Below are 25,934 nucleotides of genomic sequence, written 5' to 3' on the forward strand. Positions count from 1 at the left end.
ATCATTTCATTTGTAAAATATTTACTTTACCTGCCTCAAATGGTTGATAGGATGATCACATATGATAATATATTTGAAAGCATTTTCAAAAATATTTTTGAACTATATAAATCCAAGATTATGAAGATGTTTTTGTTATTGATGATGTCTTGAGGATCCCATTAAATGTTGAATAGAAGTATTTCTTATTCTTACATGATATTTTGTCATTTGTTTTGTAACTGTTGATTACCTAAAGTTTGAGTGTTTGGGGTAATAAAAATGTATTCATACAGTTTTGCTTCCCTAAAGTATAATAATTTGGCTTGAGTGCCAATTTGGATGTATTATGTCCCCCCAAAACACCATGTTCTTAAAATCTTGTGGGGCAGAGGTACTAGTGTTGGTTAGATTAGAATTATTTGATTGAGTGTTTCCATGGAGATGTGACTCAATCAACTGTGAGTGAAATGTTTGATTGGATATGTCCATGGAGGTGTTACCCTGCCCATTCAGGGTGGGTCTTAATTAAATCACTGGAGCCATATAAAACAGTTCATAGAAGGAGCTCAGAGCAACTGAGAGTGACATTTTTGGAGAGGAGCAGCAGCTGAGAGACACATTTTGAAGATGGCTGTTGGAAGCTGACACTGACATTTTGGAGAAAGCCATTTTGAAACCAGAACTCCGGAGCAGACACCAGCCACGTGCCTTCCTAGCTAACATAGGTTTTCTGGATGCCATTGGCCATCCTCCAGTGAAGGTACCCGATTGTTGATGCGTTACCTTGGACACTTTATGGCCTTAAGACTGTAACTGTGTAACCAAATAAATCCCTTTTATAAAAGCCAATCCTTTTCTGGTATTTTGCATAATGCAGCATTAGCAAACCATAACAGCTTGTCATTAGGAACAGGATTGTGGGGGCATAGGAGTACTTTCAGGGCTATAATCCCATGCTTGTGTTGAAGTACATCCAATGTAACTGTATTTTATGCTGCACAGGACTTTGTTTTTTTGCAATTTAAATTGTGGGACTGTGAAATATTATTAGCTTCTGTTAAAAAAAAATCTGCATTGGCAGTTCAATTGTTTGTTCTGCTGAATTGTCTTGAACTTTTAATTGAAAGGCATTTATTTATAATTTTAGTATCAGTACAATAGATAGTCATGGAAATATTTAATGATCATGTAATTGGAATCTTCTCTGACAAGGAGGAAATTATCCTGTCTGCCTGACTTTTAATAGATGACATTCACCCCCTGGATCTGCCAGACCAGCATATAAAGATACTGTATCAAACTCTAAACTGAAAACTCAAATGGAAGTCCCATTCAGGCTCATAATAATCAGCTTCTACTTTACATATGTCCCAGGACACTGTGGAATATATTAAATCATTCCTGACAAGGTTATCTTTCTCCCATTCTGATTCTAATCTTAATGTAACCCTTTCTGTGTAACTTATTTTGGTTCTTTGGTTTCTGCAATAACATGATTTCAGCATATCCAGTAAGTGTAAAACAAATTCTTGGTCATCATTTTTATAGTAGCACAAGAAGCAAACACCAAGATTGAGAAAGTCAAATGGAAATACTTGCTTTTTGATTACTGGCCTCTGAAGTTATATCATCCATCTCCACTTTTGTTCAGTGTTTAATAGGAATTCTAATAAATGAAGTGGGGATATCTGTGTCAAGGATCTTGCACCTAGGGTGGGTTTTATGGCTCCTGAGAGTCGACATTCAGCAATGTGGGCCAGCTCATTCAGTGGCAACTATTTAGCTAACAAACGCACATGAAGTAGATTTGTATCACCTGCCAATTATCAGTTTACAATGGAATTTCTGTTTTTATTTCTTTAAATAGGTAATATATTCACATAGTAAAAGATTCAAATTCAAATAGTACAAAAAAGGACAAAGGTATGCAGTTAACAAGTAAGTTTCTACCCTCCTGTGCCCCTCAATTTCCCTCTCAAGTGACAACTGTAGTTGCCAATTTCTGGAGTATTTTTCCAGAGAAAATCTATAGATTTACAAACAGTGATATATATATATATATATATATATATATATATATATATATATATATATCCCTTTTTATAACATAATTTCTGCACCTTAGTTTTTCACATATTTATACATCTTAGATGTTATTAGTATCAGTACATACAAAGTGTCCTCATTTTTAATGTTTGTATAGTATACCTTCTTTTGGATGTGTGATAAAATTTTAAACAACCCCTATAGGTAAATATTTAGCTTGTTTTTAATCTTTTCATGCTACAAACAATATTGCCATGAGTGTTCTTTGTATAGTTTTACCTGCACAGCTGTAGGGTAAATTCCTAGAAGTAGAATTTCCAAGTCAAAGAGTAGGTAAATTTTTAAATTTTGATACACATTTCCAAGTTACCCACCAGAAGATGAACTGTTTATGGTTCCATCAACAGTGTTTAACCACAATAGAAATTTTATCTTTCCAAAGATAGTTATTTATGTCTCTTCTTCAATGTCTGAGCCAGAATTTAGATACCTAGGAAATCAAAATCAGAAGGTTCTTAATGAGCATGAAATAAGGGCCAAGAGAGTTGTATGGTCTTGAGAGTTTTCACACAGGGTCCCCTGCTTCACTAGACTCTACTTTTTTGACACGATCCATGTCTTTTTTGTGTGTGTGCCATGCTTGATAAAAATCAACAAAATCAACTCTCCCTTTTCAAGACTCCGTACCAATTGTCCCCTTTCATACATCCTTATCATTACATTATCATTCTTCTTTATTTTATAACATGCAATTATTCTTTTATACACAGATTATGATTGTTTTCATTTATTACATTTTAATTTGACTGGTTACTCATACATGTGTGTAGGGGTGTTTATTTCTTCCAGAAATAAAAATATAGGAGGGATTATTTCTAAACATTTTCCCTAAAAATCAGCTAAACCCATCACTGGTTTGTACATCCTTACTCAGTTCCTGAGAGTTGCACTTCCTTGTCTTTAAAAGCTTGATTTTTCCTGTCATTTATTTTAATGTTTTTTTGTTTTAAATTCCTAGGCTCCTCTGTGTTTGGGTCAATAATCATCTCTGCTCAGATTCCACTGACTGATCAATAAATTATTATAAAAGTGTTCTGGAGATAGACTACTCTGTGATAAAGATACCAGTGAGATTCCATTCCTAAATTTCCTAATGTACCATTAAAGAGTTATGTGTAAGGTAGAACATGTTGATTGGTTTATGGGATCCATGTCCAGCAAATAAACAGTGAGCATGAGGTGTTGTCAGGTTTAGTTTTGTTTTTAAGAATCTCTTGAATCTCAAGAATCTCTTTAAATTCCTTGATCACCAGTTATTTAAGTTATTACAATATACTAATATTTTATAATCCTGAAAGGCTAGAGTAATCAGGGAGGGGTGGAAGTTAATTAGTGAAATTCTATTAGAAAACAATGGATACTACTGCTTTTTTACCCCTTCAACAATGTCATGAACTAGTAATGATTGCAGTTCAATGAATCTATGAACAATACGTTACAGAGTTGGGGCAACTCCCTCATTTTCTGCAGTTCCTGTACAGAATTTTTCCTTAGCAAGTATTATTAATAAAAGCACTTTCCCTGTAACCTTAAACTTGGAATGAATTCTACTCATTATGAGTGGGTATGATATACTGATTAGTATATAGGAGGAGTGTTTTAGATTTCTAGGTAGGGTATCATTTTTTCCTCATCAGTTCCGTTTTCACCATCAAATTAAAATTGATGATGGTTGTAGGCAGACAGTAGCAATGATAAATTATTTGGAGTGGGGTGCATTTACCTAAACACTCCAGGATCCTTGTGCAGCAGATTTCACTACAGAATAGTAGGTTAATAGGCTTTTTATGGGCTAATCTGGGATCCTAACCACTATTAGTTATCGTTTTCTGATTGAAAATTCTCTGTGTTCCAAAAAGTTACTTATTTTAAAAAACTGTTGATACAGATCTCATTCTAAAATTGAAGACTAATTCTATTTTAAGTATTTCTCCAGAAATTACATACTGAATTATGTTTATTTCATACTGGAGAACTATCAGCCAGTCTCTTGATGCAATTTTCAGCAACATTTAATGTTTCTTTCATTTATTCTTATATTTTAAATTCTCTTTAAAATTATAGAATTGGTCTACATTTCTAATTAAGTTGCTGTACTTTATCTGTCTCTGTATTTACCAGGGGTGTAACTAAGAAGGGGAAGAATCCTTTTAATTATATTATACTGGTAAATAGTTTTGTGTTTTAGAATAATCCACCAAAAAGGTAAAGCAAATAAACTAGTAATCATCCAGCAACAAAACCTTTCCTACTGACTCCACAAAGCCTAAGTAAAAAAAAGAGCTAACAGATATGTGATGTTTTATCAAACTTTATTAGCTACCATAGAAAAGAGATGAAATTTCAGGGTTGAAACTTATAAAAGAGAGCATCCAGAAGATCTGATATGACTCACTGCTACTACCTTGAAACTAAAATGTTTGTGTTTTTGTTTTAGTGACATTGTACGCCTCCTGTATTCTCCTGGGAGTATTCTTGAATAGCAGTATACCTATATTTTTTGAGCTTTTCGTGGAAACTGTCTACCCAGTTCCAGAAGGAATTACTTGTGGAGTTGTCACTTTTTTAAGTAATATGTTCATGGGAGTACTTTTATTTTTTCTCACATTTTACCATACAGGTAAGAAGTTTGATTTTTTATTTCCTGTTTAAATGAGTTATGAGAGAAGTTTGTGGCATTGATGTATAGGGAATTTAAAGGGAGATTTCTCATTGAGATAAATTACTTTATTTGAGCCTTCGCATGCCAGTAAAGAAAATACCCTCAGTTGTTTTTCTTGAAATTCATTCTAGGCTGATCTAAAGCATCCTCACACTCAAGAGTTTCTGATTTAATTAACGTGAGCTGAGGCCCAACATTTGTATTTTTAAAAGCCTCTCATGCGATTCTAAAATGCAGCCATGGTTGAGAACCATGTATTTTTTAGAAAATACTTAGGACCTACTGTCTTAACATGGGGTGTAAATTAATGTTAGGCATTTATGTGTAGTTTAAAGCCTTAGGAATGAATCAAAGAAGACCATGCAAGAGGCTTATAAAGTGTATAGAACAGTGCTATCGTATTGAACTTTCTGTGATAACATTATCTGCATTGTCCAATACGGTGGCTACTAGGCACAAGTGGCTATTTAAATTTAAACTTAAATTAAATAAAATGAAATTTAAGCTTCAGTTCCTTAATTACACTTAACTGCGTGTGGTTAATAGCTATTCTCTTGGACAGAACAAGGATGGAGGGAGAAGAAGATTGAGGTTAGAGCCTGGGGGTACACCTCTGAAGAAGAGGGAAAGCCTTACCAACAGGAAGGAATGGGATCCTGAACCCAAGTAGAAGAGACATGGGAGGCACCTCTTCATTGGAGATAAGAAAAAAGGCTGTGTGCATGGGTGCAGAGGCAGATAAGGATGCTGCACAGATCTTTCTGCCTAGAAGCTAGGTTGTCTGCTAAGAGTTAGTGGGAGAAAGAGCTTGAGGAGAAAAATGAAATTTAAAATTAATCTTTGAGGACATGGGAGGAGACCTGCCAGGGACAACTGGAAATATAGACAGTACATTGAAGGCAGAGCTAGCTGGTGTGATGTCCATGGGTTTGTAGTGTCTCCATTTTGCACAGTTTTTTTTGTTTTCTCTTAAATTCTCTCTTCTGTGGTCCAAGTTCTTTCTTACTAATTCAGAAGATTAGGGCATAATTATCTAGGATTCTTTAGCGTCTTAAAATAAGGATTAAGGCTAATGAGTTTTGAAAGTAAAGCTTTTATTGCTTCTACAAGTTTTATATCCAACTTTGTTCCCACCTTTTTTTTTTTTTTTTTTTTTGGTTGCTGGTCTCTTAACTACTCCTGGCTGGAAGCCAGTAAGTTTAGATAATTTATACGTGGAAAAATCTAATTTATAAGATTCAAACATAAGAACATTCTAAAATGTGACATTCCAAGAGGCCAAATTGTTTATAAGAAACTTTCTAACAGGCTTATCATTGAAATGGTAACCATGCTAACTTCTGTGACTGGAAAGTAAATATTTGAAACTTTCAAAGATGATTAAACAGAATCTGCCCTTGGTTTTGGACAACTTTTGGCATAACACTTTCACCTGATAGCAAAAAGTATCCAAATGTTATGAGTTTCTTAATAAAATTAACAATAAACTAGATTGTTTCTATCAGTGAATAATGCAAATAAAGTAGGTTTTAACTTTGCACCTGATGTGAGTTTGGTTTATCATGTGAATGAGAATGATATTAGTGAAGTCAGACCAATCTTTACTATCCTGGAAACATTTGTCTCCATTAGGGAAAAGTGTCATCACCAGGTATGTTAGAGTAAGGTCTTTGCTCCCAATTAGTTTTTATAAACAGAATGGTCTAGCAATTATTATATATCAGCTTTAATCTACTTCAGTTGTGCAATAGTTGAACATAAGAGGCTTACTGCTTCTCTTTTGCCTGGGAAAGCATCAAAGATAGTGATGCCTCTTTGGGTGCTAGAAACCATTTTACGACTGATGGGCACAGGTTTGCTAAGTGGTTCCTGCAGACAGCAGATCTGTGGTTTGCCTGTCAGGTGGAAATAGAGTTTTGGTTAAGGTTTCCACCCTCAAATGTCTGGAGAAGAGTTTAGTGCACTCTTTTTTTATGACTTCATCTCTGTCATTCTCATAGATCCAGCTGCAACTTTTGATTTGTTCAATAGAGACTGCTGTCTGGCATGAATTAACTGCAATTCACATCAGTCAGTGCTTACTCCTCCTTTTGCAGATTCAAAGTGGCTAGCTGTCATCAGATATTTTTATTTCTTTGGCATAGGCAGAAGAAACAGCAACCATTTCTGCCAGTCTCTATCTCACTGGTATAATTAAGGATTTATCTGACTAAAACAAAACTTCCATCTTTTTGACTGATTTCTGATCAAATGGTCTTATATATCCATGTAGATGTTAAAAGGTTTCTGCCTAAACTCCATGATTAGTGTGAAAAAATGAAATTTTAGCTAATGATTAATTGTATCTACCAAGATAAAATTTTCAGGAATAAAAAAGTCTCAGAAATTTTTCACATTTTGTAGAGTAAATAAGAAAATATATGTGAAAGAACCTAGCCCAAAACAAGGCTGGCACTCACCAAGTGTTTATTTTCTTTCCTTCTATATCATTAGCTGCTTGATATTAGGGATCTAAATATGTAGGCTTCCATTTTAAAGAAATGCTTTTATATATTTATTTGTGAGTGTGTATAATGAATACATGTAATACACCCCACATCTCTTTAAAGCTATGGCTACTAGAACTATGAAAACTATGCTGAAATTCTTTCACATATGGTTAATTGATCTTGCTCCAAAAGCCCACTTGCAGAGGCCCACATTCTTTATAATGAAGGAGGATAATACATAAATTGCTAATCTGAAAATTCTGTAAAACTTTCTCCTAAAAATAATTTTTAGTTCTGCAACCTGGTACCCCCAAATTTTATATGACAAATTGGATTCCCTCCCATTAGAGCCAGTGTTGAAATGGCATAATTCAGTAATTTTAAAACTGAAAAACTCACCCAGCAGTTGATTATATGTTAAAACTCAGCTATTAGTTACATGACTGTAAGCCTAATTTTTAATCATCATAAAGATATGTGGATTTTTAGGCCACTTCTCAAGGAAGTACTCAACTTCCTGACTGGGTTATTTTTTCCATAGTGTGCTATCTGGTGAGTATATTGGAGGTAACTTCTCAGAGCTGCATAGACTAACCCAAAATGTCTATATTAGAATGCCTTGTCTAAGAAGACAGGCCCCAGTGGTGATTTGCTTGCAGATTATGGCCATTGCCAATATTGATGGTTACCAGGAGAACAAGGAGCAGGTTCAATGGATGTGGACTAATGAGAAGTAATTTTTTATCTAAGAAGCAAAATAATTCAACATGATGATAAGATCTATTGAGTAGTTAATATGGAATAAAGAGAGCCTGGTATTCAACTGTGAAATTGTGGTATCAGCTGATATCTCACCTTGAGCATTACCAAGAAGAATAACTGGACTTGGAATGGAGATAGTTTTGTTAAATCACTATAATTTTGGTTAAATCACCAAAGACAGTAGAAGGTTGGTTCTGGAGGGTAATAGCTGGAACCAGGCAAGTACTTGAAGGTGGAAGAAACCAAGGCAGGGTATTGTTAAAGGGAAGATGAGGTGAGAAGTATAATAGCTGTCTGGAAGAAAAAGGCTAAAGGATAATAAGCAAAGTCCTAATTAGTTCAGGCCCAAAAAAGGATTACCATTTAGTGCAGAACCCATGTCATTAAGTAAAATGTAACACCTGTCCACACCAAAAATTGGCCGAGTACGCAACTACAGTGTGCTAGATAACGGAGAACCAGCAGTGTAGAGGGGAACCCTGGAGGCCTGCCTTACATAGAGTAATAAATTTTATCTTCCCTAGTGAAAGACAAAGGGAAGAAATGATAGAAAATTTACTAACTGTGAAAGATCAAAAGTGTAAGAAAAAGGAGATTTCAGTGGATCAGGACTCTGTTGGTTCAACTATATCATATGACATCAGGCTCAAAAAGGGCAGCAATTGACTTTGCTACTGCTGAGTCAAATTCAACTTTGAAGCACGTCTTTTCTTGCTAATTAGAACACCTAAGCTGTGGTTTATGTAAATGGTTTTCAGTGGGAAGATCTAGAGGTTCCCCTGTCAACCTTTTGCTTTCTGAGAAGACAAATGATTTCAGAGAGCACTTGGAGTTGATTGAGCCAAGTGAATTTACTGAAAGGTGGATTTGGCTTTTCAGAGAAAGGGACACAGTGAAAACCAATCAACAAACCATGACACTGAAGAGCAATTATGAGGCATTTTTAGAGACTTTGTCTGAACCCAGGTAGAAGGAATAATTTTAAAACTCTGCTGAAATTAAAAGACTGCTTTGGCAATATTTGACAAATCCCTAGGTTTAAGGAGAATAAGGACAGATTGATTGTTGCTACATATGTATTGCTCTAGCTCCTCATAAAATACAAGCATTGAGACTTAGAAAATGTCATTATTGTTACCACCCTTTCTTTTATCCATTGCTTAAAATTCTACTTTAGTCTGAATTCTCACTTTTAATACAAATAGTATGCTATTGTCTATACTTAACTGCTTTTTTGCTTTTTTTCACTGCTTCTTTTGGCCTGTTAAAATTATCAAAAATCCAGAGGCTATATGGTTAATATAAAGCAGAAAATGCCTAGAGTGTCATTTCAGGGACTATCAGAGTAAAGACAGGATTCCAGAGGTCACAGTCTTTTTGAGTGTTTAGATTATATTTAATCCAAATAAAGCACAGAAAAGAAACTTGCATGAAAATACCATTGAATTATATGTCTTTGTTACATGCTATAGAATAGCATGTCTAACTTTTAAAATATAGAAATTGAGAGGTGGGGAGGCTGGTTTTGTGAGCATGTTACAGAAAGAAAGGTCTTTCACCACCTTTTCTTGCCAGTTGGTTTTCTGATTTCCATCCCTGGGCATAAATTACTCTTTTAGCCATATGAATTATGGATTAAACTAACGCAGCAGTGTGGAAATCTTTAGGATGATTTTTGAAGATTAAGGCAGTATTAGCATTCTGTAGAAGTACAAAGGTAAAATGTAAACCTATTTTGCTATAGCAGCGACAAAAAAAAAAAAAAAAAGAAAGAAAGAAAGATACTGGGGACATGTTTCTCTTGTTTGTTTATTATTTTTTTTAATTGAAACTGCTAAATGGATAACTAAGCTAGAGAAGCGCTCCCAAACCCCAACCTCCTTATGTGAAAGAGCTGCTCATTGTGCCCCTAAAGCCTCAGGATTGACTGGAAGAGGGGGTTGAGGTAGCAGAAGGCAGAACAGATGCATGACTCTAGGGTCACTGGAGATGGAGGAAGCAGTGGGAGTTGGCAGCAGTGGGTGGTGAGTGTGTTGGTAGCAAGTGGCCTAGGATTGGCCTGTTTGAGGGTCCTGAATTCATGAGAATACAATTTTGAAGAAGCGTGTTCTTGATACCATTAAATCAAATAGCAGCAGAACTGCCTGTTTACATGATCCCTGCAGGTTTTCCAATAATTGGTATTATACATAACCATTTATGCTAGTAGAAAATGAAGACTAGAAAGAAATAAACCGGAATATTCACAGTGGTTTTTCTGAAGGTGGAATTAGTAATGATTTTTTATGTTTTACTTTGTTTTTCTATGTATTTTCTAATCTGCTTTACAATGATTACTACTTGATGGTTTTGCTGAGAATTAGGTATTTCTATCCAATAAATATAAAAGTGTAATCTCAAAAATTCAGGTGATTTTCTTATTTGTCCATCAGATATTTCTAAATGGGGACAAGAAGGATGGTGCTGGAGGGTACTTAAGAAATAATTAACAGGGAGAAATTAAGATGGCAGCTAGGTGAGACAGAGCAAAAAAACACCTCCGTGAAAAATACTAGATAAAAACCAGAAAGTTACCCAGAACACTAGTTCCAGCAATGCACCAGCCAGACAAGGTCTGCTAAATCCACAGGGACCGTGCATTTGGTGAAACCGGGAGTCTGCATTCTGAAACTAGTGAGTGAGCCGGCTGAAAGTCTGGTGGCCACGATGTGGTGTGGGGAAACGGTAGGTTGGCATTTGGAAATGAATTAGTTCTTTATTTATTTTTTTTTGTGTGTGTGAGTCAAGTGAAACTTTATTCATACTTCAAAATTTAAACCCAAGGAGAAATTGAAATCAAAAGGAGAAAGAAACTGCGCCCCTTGCAGCCATCTCCCTGGCGGGCTGGGGACACTCCTGCCCGGGGCCAGACCCACAGCCCAGAGCCGCAACAAGAAACCCAGTGTGACGGACAGTCTTTCCTGCAGCACCGCGCACACACCACAGTATCGGCTGTGGACAGTGGCCTTTAGTGCACCCACAGCTAATTGTCCCAGAGCTGGGAAGGTGGAGCTGTGCAAAAAGGGGGAAATTAACACGTTCCATTCAGCCATCTTCACAGCAGGCTGCGAACACCCCTGCACAGCCCGACAGCCCAGGACTTCCCTGGAGGTCCAGCGCGCACTTGTGATGTGGCACAGCCTTCCCTCAGCAGAGGTCCTGGAAGAGCACAGCTGACAAGGGGAGCCTGCATGGAAATCCCAGGGACCCTACGCCAATACCAAGGACTTGTGGGTCAGTGGCAGAGACAATCTGTGGCAAGACTGAAATGAAGGCTTAGCCTCTTGCAACAGCCTTAAATCTCCGGGAACACCTGGGAGGTTTGATTATTAAAGCTGCCCTGCCTGCCTAACCACCCAGACACACGCCCCACATTCAGGGTGGACATCACTAACAACACACCCAAATTAAGTGCACCAATTGGACCCCACAAGAATCAAATCCCCACACGCCACAAAGACAAAGTTGGGGAGGACAGACTTGAGGGGAATAGGTGACTCACAATGCCATCTGCTGGTTAGTTAGAGAAAGTGTGCACCACTGTTGTAGTTTGCCAATGCTGCTGGAATGCAAAACACCAGAGATGGATTGGCTTTTATAAAAGGGGGGTTATTTGGTTACACAGTTACAGTCTTAAGGCCATAAAGTGTCCAAGGTAACACATCAGCAATCGGGTACCTTCACTGGAGGTACCCGATTTGTATACAAGTATCCCCAGCCTGCCAGGGAGATGGTTGCAAGGGGCGCGGTTTCTTTCTCCTTTTGTCTCCCCTCTGCTCCCCTGGCCCCGAGACAATCAGCAGCGGGTGTGGGAAGGGCTATCCTCCATGCCAGACACCGAGGCGTTGGCTCAGCCTGCTCCTGCTGTGCTTCACTGCGTGGTTCTCACCGTTGTATCCGCAGCCGCTCCCGGGCTTTTTTTTTTTTTTTTAAATGGTGTCTGGAAAACCTCTGTTAGCTGGAAAGGCACGTGGCTGGCATCTGCTCCAAAGTTCTGGTTTCAAAATGGCTTTCTCCCAGGACATTCCTCGCTAGGCTGTAGTTCTCAAAAATGCCACTCTTAGTTGCACTTGGGATATTTGTCCTCTCTCAGCTTCTCTGGAGCAAGAGTCTGCTTTCAGCGGCCATCTTCAAACTCTCTCTCATCTGCAGCTCCTGTGCTTTCTTCAAAGTCTCCCTCTTGGCTGTAGCTCCTCTTCAAAACGTCACTCACAGCTGCACTGAGCTCCCCCTGTCCGTCAGCTCATTTATATGGCTCCAGTGACTCAACTTAGACCCACCCCAAATGGGTGGAGAAACACCTCCATGGAAATTATCCAATCAGAGTCATCACCCACAGCTGGGTGGGGTGCATCTCCAAAGAAACACTCAAAGAAATCTAATCAAAACTGATAACATCTGCCCACGCAAGATTACATCAAAGATAATGGTGTTTGGGGGACACAATACATTCAAACTGGCACATTCCACCCCCTGGACCCCAAAATGACATTACCTTTCCATATACAAAATACATTCATCCCACAACATCACAGAAACTTAAATCATTTCAGTAACAATAGTTAAGTACAAAATTCTATCAAAATCAATTATAGGTGTGGTCGGTCCTAAGGCATAATTTTCCTTTAGCTGTGGATCTGTGAACTTAGAACGAGTTGTGTGCTTCCAATATGCAAAGGAGGGACATTCATAGGATAAACATTCCCACTGCCATAAGGAGAAAGAATAAGGAAAACAGGGTTAACAGGACCAAAACAGTTCCTAAAACCCGCAGGACAAACTCCATTAGATTTCAAAGTCTGAGAGTCATTTACAGAATGGCGTTGCATCCCTGGGGCTTGAGAGAGCAAGAGTCTAACCCTTCCTAAGGGCCTTTGCAACAGCCCTTTCCTCTCCAAACACTTGGGTTAGTGCTCCAACATATCCACACACTGGGGAGACCCCCTTCTCGGCCCCACCCTCCTCAAATATCCGGGCAGCTCCTGGATTCGCTTCCATCTCCGGGGCACACGCTCAACCCCTTCGGAACAGTGTGGTGGCAGCCAGGCTCTCCCCAATTACCTGGGAATGTGCTCCACCCTCTTTGGGGCTTGGGGTGGCAGGACATTTCCTGAGCATCGAGGCGGAAGGCCCGTCCTCGACCTCCAGAGCAAACTCACCCTTTCCATGTGTGTGGGCTGCTCTGCTCTCCCAGCCCAAGAGTTCTTGACTCCAGACCTCAACCTCCATGGCTCTGTCTTTGAAGAAATTATTCCTTCAATTTGCTCCTTGTCTGTCTCCTCCAGTCCAGACTGGCAACGGCTCTGTCCATAAAGATCTCGCAAAAATTCTGTTGGCTTCGCATGAAGCACACAGGGGTCAAAGCTGTCAGACAATAGGACTTTCCACAGATCCTTTCTGCTTAACTCCTTTTCCAATCTTGGCTTGTACTGAAATGGTGGCTGGGTTCCATGTTTGGTTACATCCTCATGTTGGGCTGTAGCTTCTGCCATTCCATCACCTGGAAGCCCATAATTTTCCAAGCCATCAGCTTCTGGTTTCTTTGAACCCAAGAGTTCAGTTCTAAGTTTATCTCTCTCTGCTCGCATTGTACTATAAGCTGCAAGGAGAAGCCAGGGTACATCCTCTACACGTACTCCGGAGATCTCCTCAGCTAAGTATTCCAGGTTGTCGCTTTCAAGTTCTTCCTTCCATCTGACACCATGACTCAATTTTGCCAAATTCTCTGCCACTTTAAAACAAGGATCGCCTTTCTTCCAGTTCGCAACAACACATTCATCATTTCTGCTCAAGGCCTCATCAGAAGTATCTCTAGAGTCCATATTTTTACAAACAGTCTCTTCAAAGCAGTCCAGGCCTTTTCCATCAAGCACCTCATGATTCTTCCAGAATCTTCCCCTTATCCATTTAAAAAGCTGTTCCAGCATGTTTGGTATTTGCCAACTCAGCAGCAAAAGCACCCCACTCTCGGTACCAAAATCTGTTCTAGTTTCCTAATGCTGCTGGAATGCAAAACACCAGAGATGGATTGGCTTTTATAAAAGGGGGTTTATTTGGTTACACAGTTACAGTCTTAAGGCCATAAACGGTCCAAGTCAACACATCAGCAATTGGGCACCTTCACTGGAGGATGGCCAATTGTGTCTGGAAACACTCTGTTAGCTGGGAAGGCATGTGGCTGGCATCTGCTCCAAAGTTCTAGTTTCAGAATGGCTTTCTCCAAGGATGTTCCTCTCTAGGCTGCAGTTCCTCAAAAATGTCACTCTTGGAGGCGGGGCAAGATGGCAGACTGGTGAGCTGTATATTTTAGTTACTCCTCCAGGAAAGTAGGTAGAAAGCCAGGAACTGCGTGGACTGGACACCACAGAGCAATCTGACTTTGGGCATACTTCATACAACACTCATGAAAACGTGGAACTGCTGAGATCAGCGAAATCTGTAAGTTTTTGCGGCCAGGGGACCCGCGCCCCTCCCTGCCAGGCTCAGTCCCGGGGGAGGAGGGGCTGTCAGCTCCGGGAAGGAGAAGGGAGAACTGCAGTGGCTGCCCTTATCGGAAACTCATTCCACTGATTCAAACTCCAACCATAGATAGACTGAGACCAGGCACCAGAGAATCTGAGAGCAGCCAGCCCAGCAGAGAGGAGACAGGCATAGAAAAAAAACAACACGAAAAACTCCAAAATAGAAGCGGAGGATTTTTGGAGTTCTGGTGAACATAGAAAGGGGAAGGGCCCTGAGGCGCATATGCAAATCCCGAAGAAAAGCTGATCTCTCTGCCCTGTGGACCTTTCCTTAATGGCCCTGGTTGCTTTGTCTCTTAGCATTTCAATAACCCATTAGATCTCTGAGGAGGGCCCGTTTTTTTTTTTTTTTTTTTTAATCCTTTTTTCTTTTTCTAAAACAATTACTCTAAGAAGCCCAATACAGAAAGCTTCAAAGACTTGCAATTTGGGCAGGTCAAGTCAAGAGCAGAACTAGGAGAGCTCTGAGACAAAACGCAATAATCCAGTGGCTGAGAAAATTCACTAAACACCACAACTTCCCAAGAAAAGGGGGGTGTCCGCTCACAGCCATCATCCTGGTGGACAGGAAACACTCCTGCCCATCGCCAGCCCCATAGCCCAGAACTGCCCCAGACAACCCAGTGTGACGGAAGTGCTTCAAATAACAGGCACACACCACAAAACTGGGCGTGGACATTAGCCTTCCCTGCAACCTCAGCTGATTGTCCCAGAGTTGGGAAGGTAGAGCAGTGTGAATTAACAAAGCCCCATTCAGCCATCATTTCAGCAGACTGGGAGCCTCCCTACACAGCCCAGCAGCCCAGAACTGCCCTGGGGGGACGGCATTCACCTGTGACATAGCACAGCCATCCCTCAACAGAGGACCCGGGGTGCACGGCCTGGAAGAGGGGCCCACTTGCAAGTCTCAGGAGCCATACGCCAATACCAAGGACTTGTGGGTCAGTGGCAGAGACAAACTGTGGCAGGACTGAACTGAAGGATTAGACTATTGCAGCAGCTTTAAAACTCTAGGATCACCAGGGAGATTTGATTGTTAGAGCCAACCCCCCCTCCCTGACTGCCCAGAAACACGCCCCATACACAGGGCAGGCAACACCAACTACACACGCAAGCTTGGTACACCAATTGGACCCCACAAGACTCACTCCCCCACTCACCAAAAAGGCTAAGCAGGGGAGAACTGGCTCGTGGAGAACAGGTGATTCGTGGACGCCACCTGCTGGTTAGTTAGAGAAAGTGTACTCCACGAAGCTGTAGATCTGATAAATTAGAGATAAGGACTTCAATTGGTCTACAAATCCTAAAAGAACCCTATCAAGTTCAGTAAATGCCACGAGGCCAAAAACAACAGAAAATTATAAAGCATATGAAAAAACCAGACGATATGGATAACCCAAGCCCAAGCACCCAAATCAAAAGACCAGAAGAGACACAGCACCTAGAGCAGCTACTCAAAGAACTAAAGATGAACAATGAGACCATAGTACGGGAGATAAAGGAAATCAAGAAGACCCTAGAAGAGCATAAAGAAGACATTGCAAGACTAAATAAAAAAATGGATGATCTTATGGAAATTAAAGAAACTGTTGACCAAATTAAAAAGATTCTGGACACTCATAGTACAAGACTAGAGGAAGTTGAACAACGAATCAGTGACCTGGAAGATGACAGAATGGAAAATGAAAGCATAAAAGAAAGAATGGGGAAAAAAAATTGAAAAAATCGAAATGGACCTCAGGGATATGATAGATAATATGAAACGTCCAAATATAAGACTCATTGGTGTCCCAGAAGGGGAAGAAAAGGGTAAAGGTCTAGGAAGAGTATTCAAAGAAATTGTTGGGGAAAACTTCCCAAATCTTCTAAACAACATAAATACACAAATCATAAATGCTCAGCGAACTCCAAATAGAATAAATCCAAATAAACCCACTCCGAGACATATACTGATCACACTGTCAAACACAGAAGAGAAGGAGCAAGTTCTGAAAGCAGCAAGAGAAAAGCAATTCACCACATACAAAGGAAACAGCATAAGACTAAGTAGTGACTACTCAGCAGCCACCATGGAGGCGAGAAGGCAGTGGCACGATATATTTAAAATTCTGAGTGAGGAAAATTTCCAGCCAAGAATACTTTATCTAGCAAAGCTCTACTTCAAATTTGAGGGAGAGCTTAAATTTTTCACAGACAAACAAATGCTGAGAGAATTTGCTAACAAGAGACCTGCCCTACTGGAGATACTAAAGGGAGCCCTACAGACAGAGAAACAAAGAAAGGACAGAGAGACTTGGAGAAAGGTTCAGTACTAAAGAGATTCGGTATGGGTACAATAAAGGATATTAATAGACAGAGGGGGAAAATATGACAAACATAAACCAAAGGATAAAGTGGCTGATTCAAGAAATGCCTTCACGGTTATAACGTTGAATGTAAATGGATTAAACTCCCCAATTAAAAGATATAGATTCGCAGAATGGATCAAAAAAAATGAACCATCAATATGTTGCATACAAGAGACTCATCTTAGACACAGGGACACAAAGAAACTAAAAGTGAAAGGATGGAAAAAAATATTTCATGCAAGCTACAGCCAAAAGAAAGCAGGTGTAGCAATATTAATCTCAGATAAAATAGACTTCAAATGCAGGGATGTTTTGAGAGACAAAGAAGGCCACTATGTACTAATAAAAGGGGCAATTCAGCAAGAAGAAATAACAATCGTAAATGTTTATGCACCCAACCAAGGTGCCACAAAATACATGAAAGAAACACTGGCAAAACTAAAGGAAGCAATTGATGTTTCCACAATAATTGTGGGAGACTTCAACACATCACTCTCTCCTATAGATAGATCAACCAGACAGAAGACCAATAAGGAAATTGAAAACCTAAACAATCTGATAAATGAATTAGATTTAACAGACATATACAGGACATTACATCCCAAATCACCAGGATACACATACTTTTCTAGTGCTCATGGAACTTTCTCCAGAATAGATCATATGCTGGGACATAAAACAAGCCTCAATAAATTTAAAAAGATTGAAATTGTTCAAAGCACATTCTCTGACCACAATGGAATACAATTAGAAGTCAATAACCATCAGAGACTTAGAAAATTCACAAATACCTGGAGGTTAAACAACACACTCCTAAACAATCAGTGGGTTAAAGAAGAAATAGCAAGAGAAATTGCTAAATATATAGAGACGAATGAAAATGAGAACACAACATACCAAAACCTATGGGATGCAGCAAAAGCAGTGCTAAGGGGGAAATTTATAGCACTAAACGCATATATTAAAAAGGAAGAAAGAGCCAAAATCAAAGAACTAATGGATCAACTGAAGAAGCTAGAAAATGAACAGCAAACCAATCCTAAACCAAGTAGAAGAAAAGAAATAACAAGGATTAAAGCAGAAATAAATGACATAGAGAACAAAAAAACAATAGAGAGGATAAATATCACCAAAAGTTGGTTCTTTGAGAAGATCAACAAGATTGACAAGCCCCTAGCTAGACTGACAAAATCAAAAAGAGAGAAGACCCATATAAACAAAATAATGAATGAAAAAGGGGACATAACTGCAGATCCTGAAGAAATTAAAAAAATTATAAGAGGATACTATGAACAACTGTATGGCAACAAACTGGATAATGTAGAGGAAATGGACAATTTCCTGGAAACATATGAACAACCTAGACTGACCAGAGAAGAAATAGAAGACCTCAACCAACCCATCACAAGCAAAGAGATCCAATCAGTCATCAAAAATCTTCCCACAAATAAATGCCCAGGGCCAGATGGCTTCACAGGGGAATTCTACCAAACTTTCCAGAAAGAACTGACACCAATCTTACTCAAACACTTTCAAAACATTGAAGAAAATGGAATACTACCTAACTCATTTTATGAAGCTAACATCAATCTAATACCAAAACCAGGCAAAGATGTTACAAAAAAGGAAAACTACCGGCCAATCTCCCTAATGAATATAGATGCAAAAATCCTCAACAAAATACTTGCAAATCGAATCCAAAGACACATTAAAAAAATCATACACCATGACCAAGTGGGGTTTATTCCAGGCATGCAAGGATGGTTCAACATAAGAAAATCAATCAATGTATTACAACACATTAACAAGTCAAAAGGGAAAAATCAATTGATCATCTCAATAGATGCTGAAAAAGCATTTGACAAAATCCAACATCCCTTTTTGATAAAAACACTTCAAAAGGTAGGAATTGAAGGAAACTTCCTCAACATGATAAAGAGCATATATGAAAAACCCACAGCCAGCATAGTACTCAATGAAGAGAGACTGAAAGCCTTCCCTCTAAGATCAGGAACAAGACAAGGATGCCCGCTATCACCACTGTTATTCAACATTGTGCTGGAAGTGCTAGCCAGGGCAATCCGGCAAGACAAAGAAATAAAAGGCATCCAAATTGGAAAAGAAGAAGTAAAACTGTCATTGTTTGCAGATGATATGATCTTATATCTAGAAAACCCTGAGAAATCGACGATACAGCTACTAGAGCTAATAAACAAATTTAGCAAAGTAGCGGGATACAAGGTTAATGCACATAAGTCAGTAATGTTTCTATATGCTAGAAATGAACAAACTGAAGAGACACTCAAGAAAAAGATACCATTTTCAATAGCAACTAAAAAAATCAAGTACCTAGGAATCAACTTAACCAAAGATGTAAAAGACCTATACAAAGAAAACTACATAACTCTACTAAAAGAAATAGAAGGGGACCTTAAAAGATGGAAAAATATTCCATGTTCATGGATAGGAAGACTAAATGTCATTAAGATGTCAATTCTACCCAAACTCATCTACAGATTCAATGCAATCCCAATCAAAATTCCAACAACCTACTTTGCAGACTTGGAAAAGCTAGTTATCAAATTTATTTGGAAAGGGAAGATGCCTCGAATTGCTAAAGACACTCTAAAAAAGAAAAACGAAGTGGGAGGACTTACACTCCCTGACTTTGAAGCTTATTATAAAGCCACAGTTGCCAAAACAGCATGGTACTGGCACAAAGATAGACATATAGATCAATGGAATCGCATTGAGAATTCGGAGATAGACCCTCAGATCTATGGCCGACTGATCTTTGATAAGGCCCCCAAAGTCACTGAACTGAGTCATAATGGTCTTTTCAACAAATGGGGCTGGGAGAGTTGGATATCCATATCCAAAAGAATGAAAGAGGACCCCTACCTCACCCCCTACACAAAAATTAACTCAAAATGGACCAAAGATCTCAATATAAAAGAAAGTACCATAAAACTCCTAGAAGATAATGTAGGAAAACATCTTCAAGACCTTGTATTAGGCGGCCACTTCCTAGACTTTACACCCAAAGCACAAGCAACAAAAGAGAAAATAGATAAATGGGAACTCCTCAAGCTTAGAAGTTTCTGCACCTCAAAGGAATTTCTCAAAAAGGTAAAGAGGCAGCCAACTCAATGGGAAAAAATTTTTGGAAACCATGTATCTGACAAAAGACTGATATCTTGCATATATAAAGAAATCCTACAACTCAATGACAATAGTACAGTCGGCCCAATTATAAAATGGGCAAAAGATATGAAAAGACAGTTCTCTGAAGAGGAAATACAAATGGCCAAGAAACACATGAAAAAATATTCAGCTTCACTAGCTATTAGAGAGATGCAAATTAAGACCACAATGAGATACCATCTAACACCGGTTAGAATGGCTGCCATTAAACAAACAGGAAACTACAAATGCTGGAGGGGATGTGGAGAAATTGGAACTCTTATTCACTGTTGGTGGGACTGTATAATGGTTCAGCCACTCTGGAAGTCAGTCTGGCAGTTCCTTAGAAAACTAGATATAGACTTACCATTCGTCCCAGCGATTGCACTTCTCGGTATATACCCGGAAGATCGGAAAGCAGTGACACGAACAGATATCTGCACGCCAGTGTTCATAGCAGCATTATTCACAATTGCCAAAAGATGGAAACAACCCAAATGTCCTTCAACAGATGAGTGGATAAATAAAATGTGGTATATACACACGATGGAATACTACGCGTCAGTAAGAAGGAACGATCTCGTGAAACATATGACAACATGGATGAACCTTGAAGACATAATGCTAAGCGAAATAAGCCAGGCACAAAAAGAGAAATATTATATGCTACCACTAATGTGAACTTTGAAAAATATAAAACAAATGGCTTATAATGTAGAATGTAGGGGAACTAGCAATAGAGAGCAATTAAGGAAGGGGGAACAATAATCCAAGAAGAACAGATAAGCTATTTAACGTTCTGGGGATGCCCAGGAATGACTATGGTCTGTTAATTTCTGATGGATATAGTAGGAGCAAGTTCACAGAAATGTTGCTATATTAGGTAACTTTCTTGGGGTAAAGTAGGAACATGTTGGAAGTTAAGCAGATATCTTAGGTTAGTTGTCTTTTTCTTACTCCCTTGTTATGGTCTCTTTAAAATGTTCTTTTATTGTATGTTTGTTTTCTTTTTAACTTTTTTTTCATACAGTTGATTTAAAAAAGAAGGGAAAGTTAAAAAAAAAACAAACAAGGAAAAAAAAAAAAGATGCAGTGCCCCCTTGAGGAGCCTGTGGAGAATGCAGGGGTATTGGCCTACCCCACCTCCATGGTTGCTAACATGACCACAGACATAGGGGACTGGTGGTTTGATGGGTTGAGCCCTCTACCACAGGTTTTACCCTTGGGAAGACGGTTGCTGCAAAGGAGAGGCTAGGCCTCCCTATGGTTGTGCCTAAGAGCCTCCTCCCGAATGCCTCTTTGTTGCCCAGATGTGGCCCTGTCTCTCTAGCTAAGCCAACTTGAAAGGTGAAATCACTGCCCTCCCCCCTACGTGGGATCAGACACCCAGGGGAGTGAATCTCCCTGGCAACGTGGAATATGACTCCTGGGGAGGAATGTAGACCTGGCATCGTGGGACGGAGAACATCTTCTTGACCAAAAGGGGGATGTGAAAGGAAATGAAATAAGCTTCAGTGGCAGAGAGAATCCAAAAGGAGCCGAGAGGTCACTCTGGTGGGCACTCTTACGCACACTTTAGACAACCCTTTTTAGATTCTAAAGAATTGGGGTAGCTGGTGGTGGATACCTGAAACTATCAAACTACAACCCAGAACCCATGAATCTCGAAGACAGTTGTATAAAAATGTAGCTTATGAGGGGTGACAAGGGGATTGGGAAAGCCATAAGGACCACACTCCACTTTGTCTAGTTTATGGATGGATGAGTAGAAAAATAGGGGAAGGAAACAAACAGACAAAGGTACCCAGTGTTCTTTTTTACTTCAATTGCTCTTTTTCACTCTAATTATTATTCTTGTTATTCTTGTGTGTGTGCTAATGAAGGTGTCAGGGATTGATTTGGGTGATGAATGTACAACTATGTAATGGTACTGTGAACAATCGAAAGTACGATTTGTTTTGTATGACTGCGTGGTATATGAATATATCTCAATAAAATGAAGATTAAAAAAAAAAAAAGACATAATGCTGAGCAAAATAAGCCAGTCACAAAAAGAGACATATTGTATGTTACCACTAATGTGAATTCTGTGAAAAATGTACAATGTTTTATACTGTAGAATGTAGGGGACCTAGAGATACCAATTAGTGGAGGGGGAATGATAATCTAATAAGAACAGATAAACTATGGAGGGTAATCTCAATGTTATGGGAATGCTCAGGAATGATCATGGTTTGTAAACTTTCTTGGATATAGTAAGATCATGTTGGAAGCAATAGAGTTATTTTAGGTTTTTTTTTCTCTTATTCCTTTGTTTTCTTAGGGGTTGTTAATTTTCTTGGGGTATGGTAGGAACATGTTGGAAGCAATGTAGTTATTTTAGATTATTTGTTTTTCTTACTCCTCTGTTTGAACATGGTTTATTAATTTTCTTGGGGTATGGTAGGAACATATTGGAAGCAAAGTAATTATTTTAGGTTATTTGTTTTCCTTAATCCATTGCTTTGTTTGAAATGTTGTGGGGTTTTTTTGGTTGTTGTTTGCCTGTTTCTTTTTAATTTTTTGATAAACAAAGTTAAAAAATTGAAAAAAAATCAGTAGAAAAATGGGAGTAAAAACTAAATGACAAATAGGGTGGGATGGGGGGATGATTTGGGTATTCTCTTTTCACTTTTATTTTTTATTCTTATTCTGATTCTTTCTGATGTAAGGAAAATGTTCAGAAATAGATTGTGGTGATGAACGCATAACTATATGATCATACTGTGAACAGTTGATTGTATACCATGGATGACTGTATGGTTTGTGAATATATTTCAATAAAACTGAATTAAAAAAAAAAAAAAAAAAAAAGAAAGGACACTAGATGGTAACTTGAAGCTGTATGAAGGAATAAATATTCATGATAAAGGTAACTACATGGATTAATATAAATACAAATATTACTGTATTTGTGGTTTGTAACTCTATGTTGTTTCTTACATGATCTAAAAAAATTAATAAAAAATAAACATAAATCTATGTTATTGGGTAAAAAAAAAAAAAAAAAAAAAAATGTCACTCTTAGTTGTACTTGGGGTATTTGTCCTCTCTTAGCTTCTCCAGAGCAGGAGTCTGCTTTCAGCGGCTGTCTTCAAACTGTCTCTCATCTGCAGCTCCTGGGCTTTCTTCAAAGTGTCCCTCTTGGCTGTAGCTCCTCTTCAAAAGTTCACTCTCAGCTGCACTGAGTTCCTTCTGTTATGTCAGCTCATTTATATGGCTCCACTGACCAACTTAGACCCATCCCAAATGGGCGGAGCAACACCTCCATGGAAATTATCCAATCAGAGTCATCACCCACAGCTGGAGGGGGCACATTCCAAAGAAACACTCAGAGAATTACAATCTAATGAACACTGATAATGTCTCCCCACACAAGATTACATCAAAGATAATGGCGTTTGGGGGACACAATACATTCAAACCGGCACAACCACCAAGCTGTAGTTCTGATAAATTAGAGATCAAGTAAAGCAAATGCCAAGAAGCCAAGAACAACAGAAAATCTTAAAGCATATGATAAAACCACACAATATGGAGAAACCAAACCCAAACACCCAAATCAAAAGATCAGAAGAGACACAGTACTTGGTGCAATTAATCAAAGATCTAAAGACAGACAACGAGAGCATGGCACAGGATATAAAGGATATGAAGAAGAGCATGGCACAGGATATAAAGGACATAAAGAAGACCCTAGAAGAGCATAAAGAAGAAATTGCAAGAGTAAATTAAAAAATAGAAGATCTTATGGAAATTAAAGAAACTGTTGGCCAAATTAAAAAGACTCTGGATACTCATAATACAAGATTAGAGGAAGTTGAACAACTACTCAGCCTCCTCGAGGACCACAGAATGGAAAATGAAAGAACAAAAGAAAGAATGGGGAAAAAAATCGAAAAAATCAAAATGGATCTCAGGGATATGATAGATAAAATAAAACATCCAAATTTAAGACTCTTTGGTGTCCCAGAAGGGGAAGAGAAGGGTAAAGGTCTAAAAAGAGTATTTGAAGAAATTGTTGGGGGAAACTTCCCAAACCTTCTGCACAATATAAATACACAAAGCATAAATGCCCAGTGAACTCCAAATAGAATAAATCCAAATAAACCCACTCCGAGACATATTCTGCTCAGACTGTCAAATACTGAAGAGAAGAGAAGGAGCAAGTTCTGAATGAAGCAAGAGAAAAGCAATTCACCACATACAAAGGAAACAACATAAGATTAAGTAGTGACTATTCAGCGGCCACCATGGAGGTGAGAAGGCAGTGACATGACATATTTGAAATTCTGAGAGAAAAATTTCCAACCAAGAATACTTTATCCAGCAAAACTCCCCTTCAAATTTGAGGGAGAGCTTAAATTTTTCACAGACAAACAAATGCTGAGAGATTTTGCTAATAAAAGACCTGCCCTGCTTCAGATACTAAAGGGAGCCCTACCGACAGAGAAGCAAAGAAAGGAGAGAGAGATATAGAGAATTTTAACAGACATATATAGAACATTACATCCCAGGTCACTGGGACACACATTCTTCTCTAGTGATCATGGATCTTTCTCCAGAAGGGACCATATGCTGGGACATAAAATGAGCCTCAATAAATTAAAAGAAAAGAAAAGAAAGAAAGAAAATTGAATTTGTTCAAAGCGCATTCTCTGACCACAATGGAATACAAATAGAAGTTGTTCTAGTTTGCTAATGCTGTCAGAATGCAAAACACCAGAGATGGATTGGCTTTTATAAAAGGGGTTTTATTTGGCCACACAGTTACAGTCTTAAGGCCATAAAATGTCCAAGGTAACACATCAGCAATCAGGTACCATCACTGGAGGATGGCCAGTGGTGTCCAGAAAACCTCTGTTGGCTGGGAAGTCATGTGGTTGGTGTCTGCTCCAAAGTTCTGGTTTCAAAATGGCTTTCTCCCAGGATGTTCCTCTCTAGGCTGCAGTTCCTCAAAAATGTCACTCTTAGTTGCACTTGGGGTATTTGCCCTCTCTTAGCTTCTCTGGAGCATGAGTCTGCTTTTAACAGCTGTCTTCAAAATATCTCTCATCTGCAGCTCCTGTGCTTTCTTCACAGTGTCCCTCTTCGCTGTAGCTCCTCTTCAAAATGTCACTCACAGCTGCACTGAGTTCCCTCTGCCTATCAGTTCATTTATATAGCTCCACTGATCAACTTAGACCCACCCCAAATCAGCGGAGCAACACCTCCATGGAAATTATCCAATCAGGGTCATCACCCACAGCTGGGTGGGGCGCATTCCAAAGAGACACTCAAAGAATTACAATCTAATCAACACTGATGATGTCTGCCCACACAAAATTACATCAAAGATATTGGCGTTTGGGGGACACAATATATTCATACTGGCACAGAAGTCAATAAACATCAGAGACTTGGAGAATTCACAAACAACTGGGGGTAAAAATGAGGGGGAGATGAAAACATTCCCAGATAATCAAAAGCTGAGGGACTTCACCACCAGTAGATCAGTCCTATAAGAAATGCTAAAGGGAGTTGAGCAGGCTGAAAGGAAGGGACACTAAACAATTGACTGAAACCACATGAAGAAATAAAGATTTCCAGTAAAGATCACATGGTAAATATAAATACCAATACTACTGTATTTTTGATTTGTAACTCCACTATTTACTTCCTACAGGATCTAAAATACATTAACTGTAATGATAAATCAGTGGTTTTGGACTCAATGTAAAATATGTAATTTTTGACAAGAACTACATAAAGGTGGGGGAATGAGGGAGTATAGGAACATAGTTTATGTGACCTATTAAAATTA

The 25,934-nt window shown here is 38.8% G+C and overlaps 1 protein-coding gene across 1 annotated transcript in view; it reads left to right on the top strand.

Moving 5' to 3' along the window:
* Positions 1-25,934, top strand: part of SLC49A4 (solute carrier family 49 member 4) — a 161,459-nt gene that overhangs the window by 125,813 nt on the left and 9,712 nt on the right. Inside the window, exon 8 of the mRNA XM_037836960.1 lies at positions 4,526-4,708. Within this exon, the coding sequence (XP_037692888.1) occupies positions 4,526-4,708 (183 nt within the window). The remainder of the gene's footprint in view (positions 1-4,525; positions 4,709-25,934) is intronic.

The sequence above is a fragment of the Choloepus didactylus genome, chromosome 1 (genome assembly GCF_015220235.1).
Source record: "Choloepus didactylus isolate mChoDid1 chromosome 1, mChoDid1.pri, whole genome shotgun sequence".
In the NCBI taxonomy this organism is placed as follows: domain Eukaryota; kingdom Metazoa; phylum Chordata; class Mammalia; order Pilosa; family Megalonychidae; genus Choloepus; species Choloepus didactylus.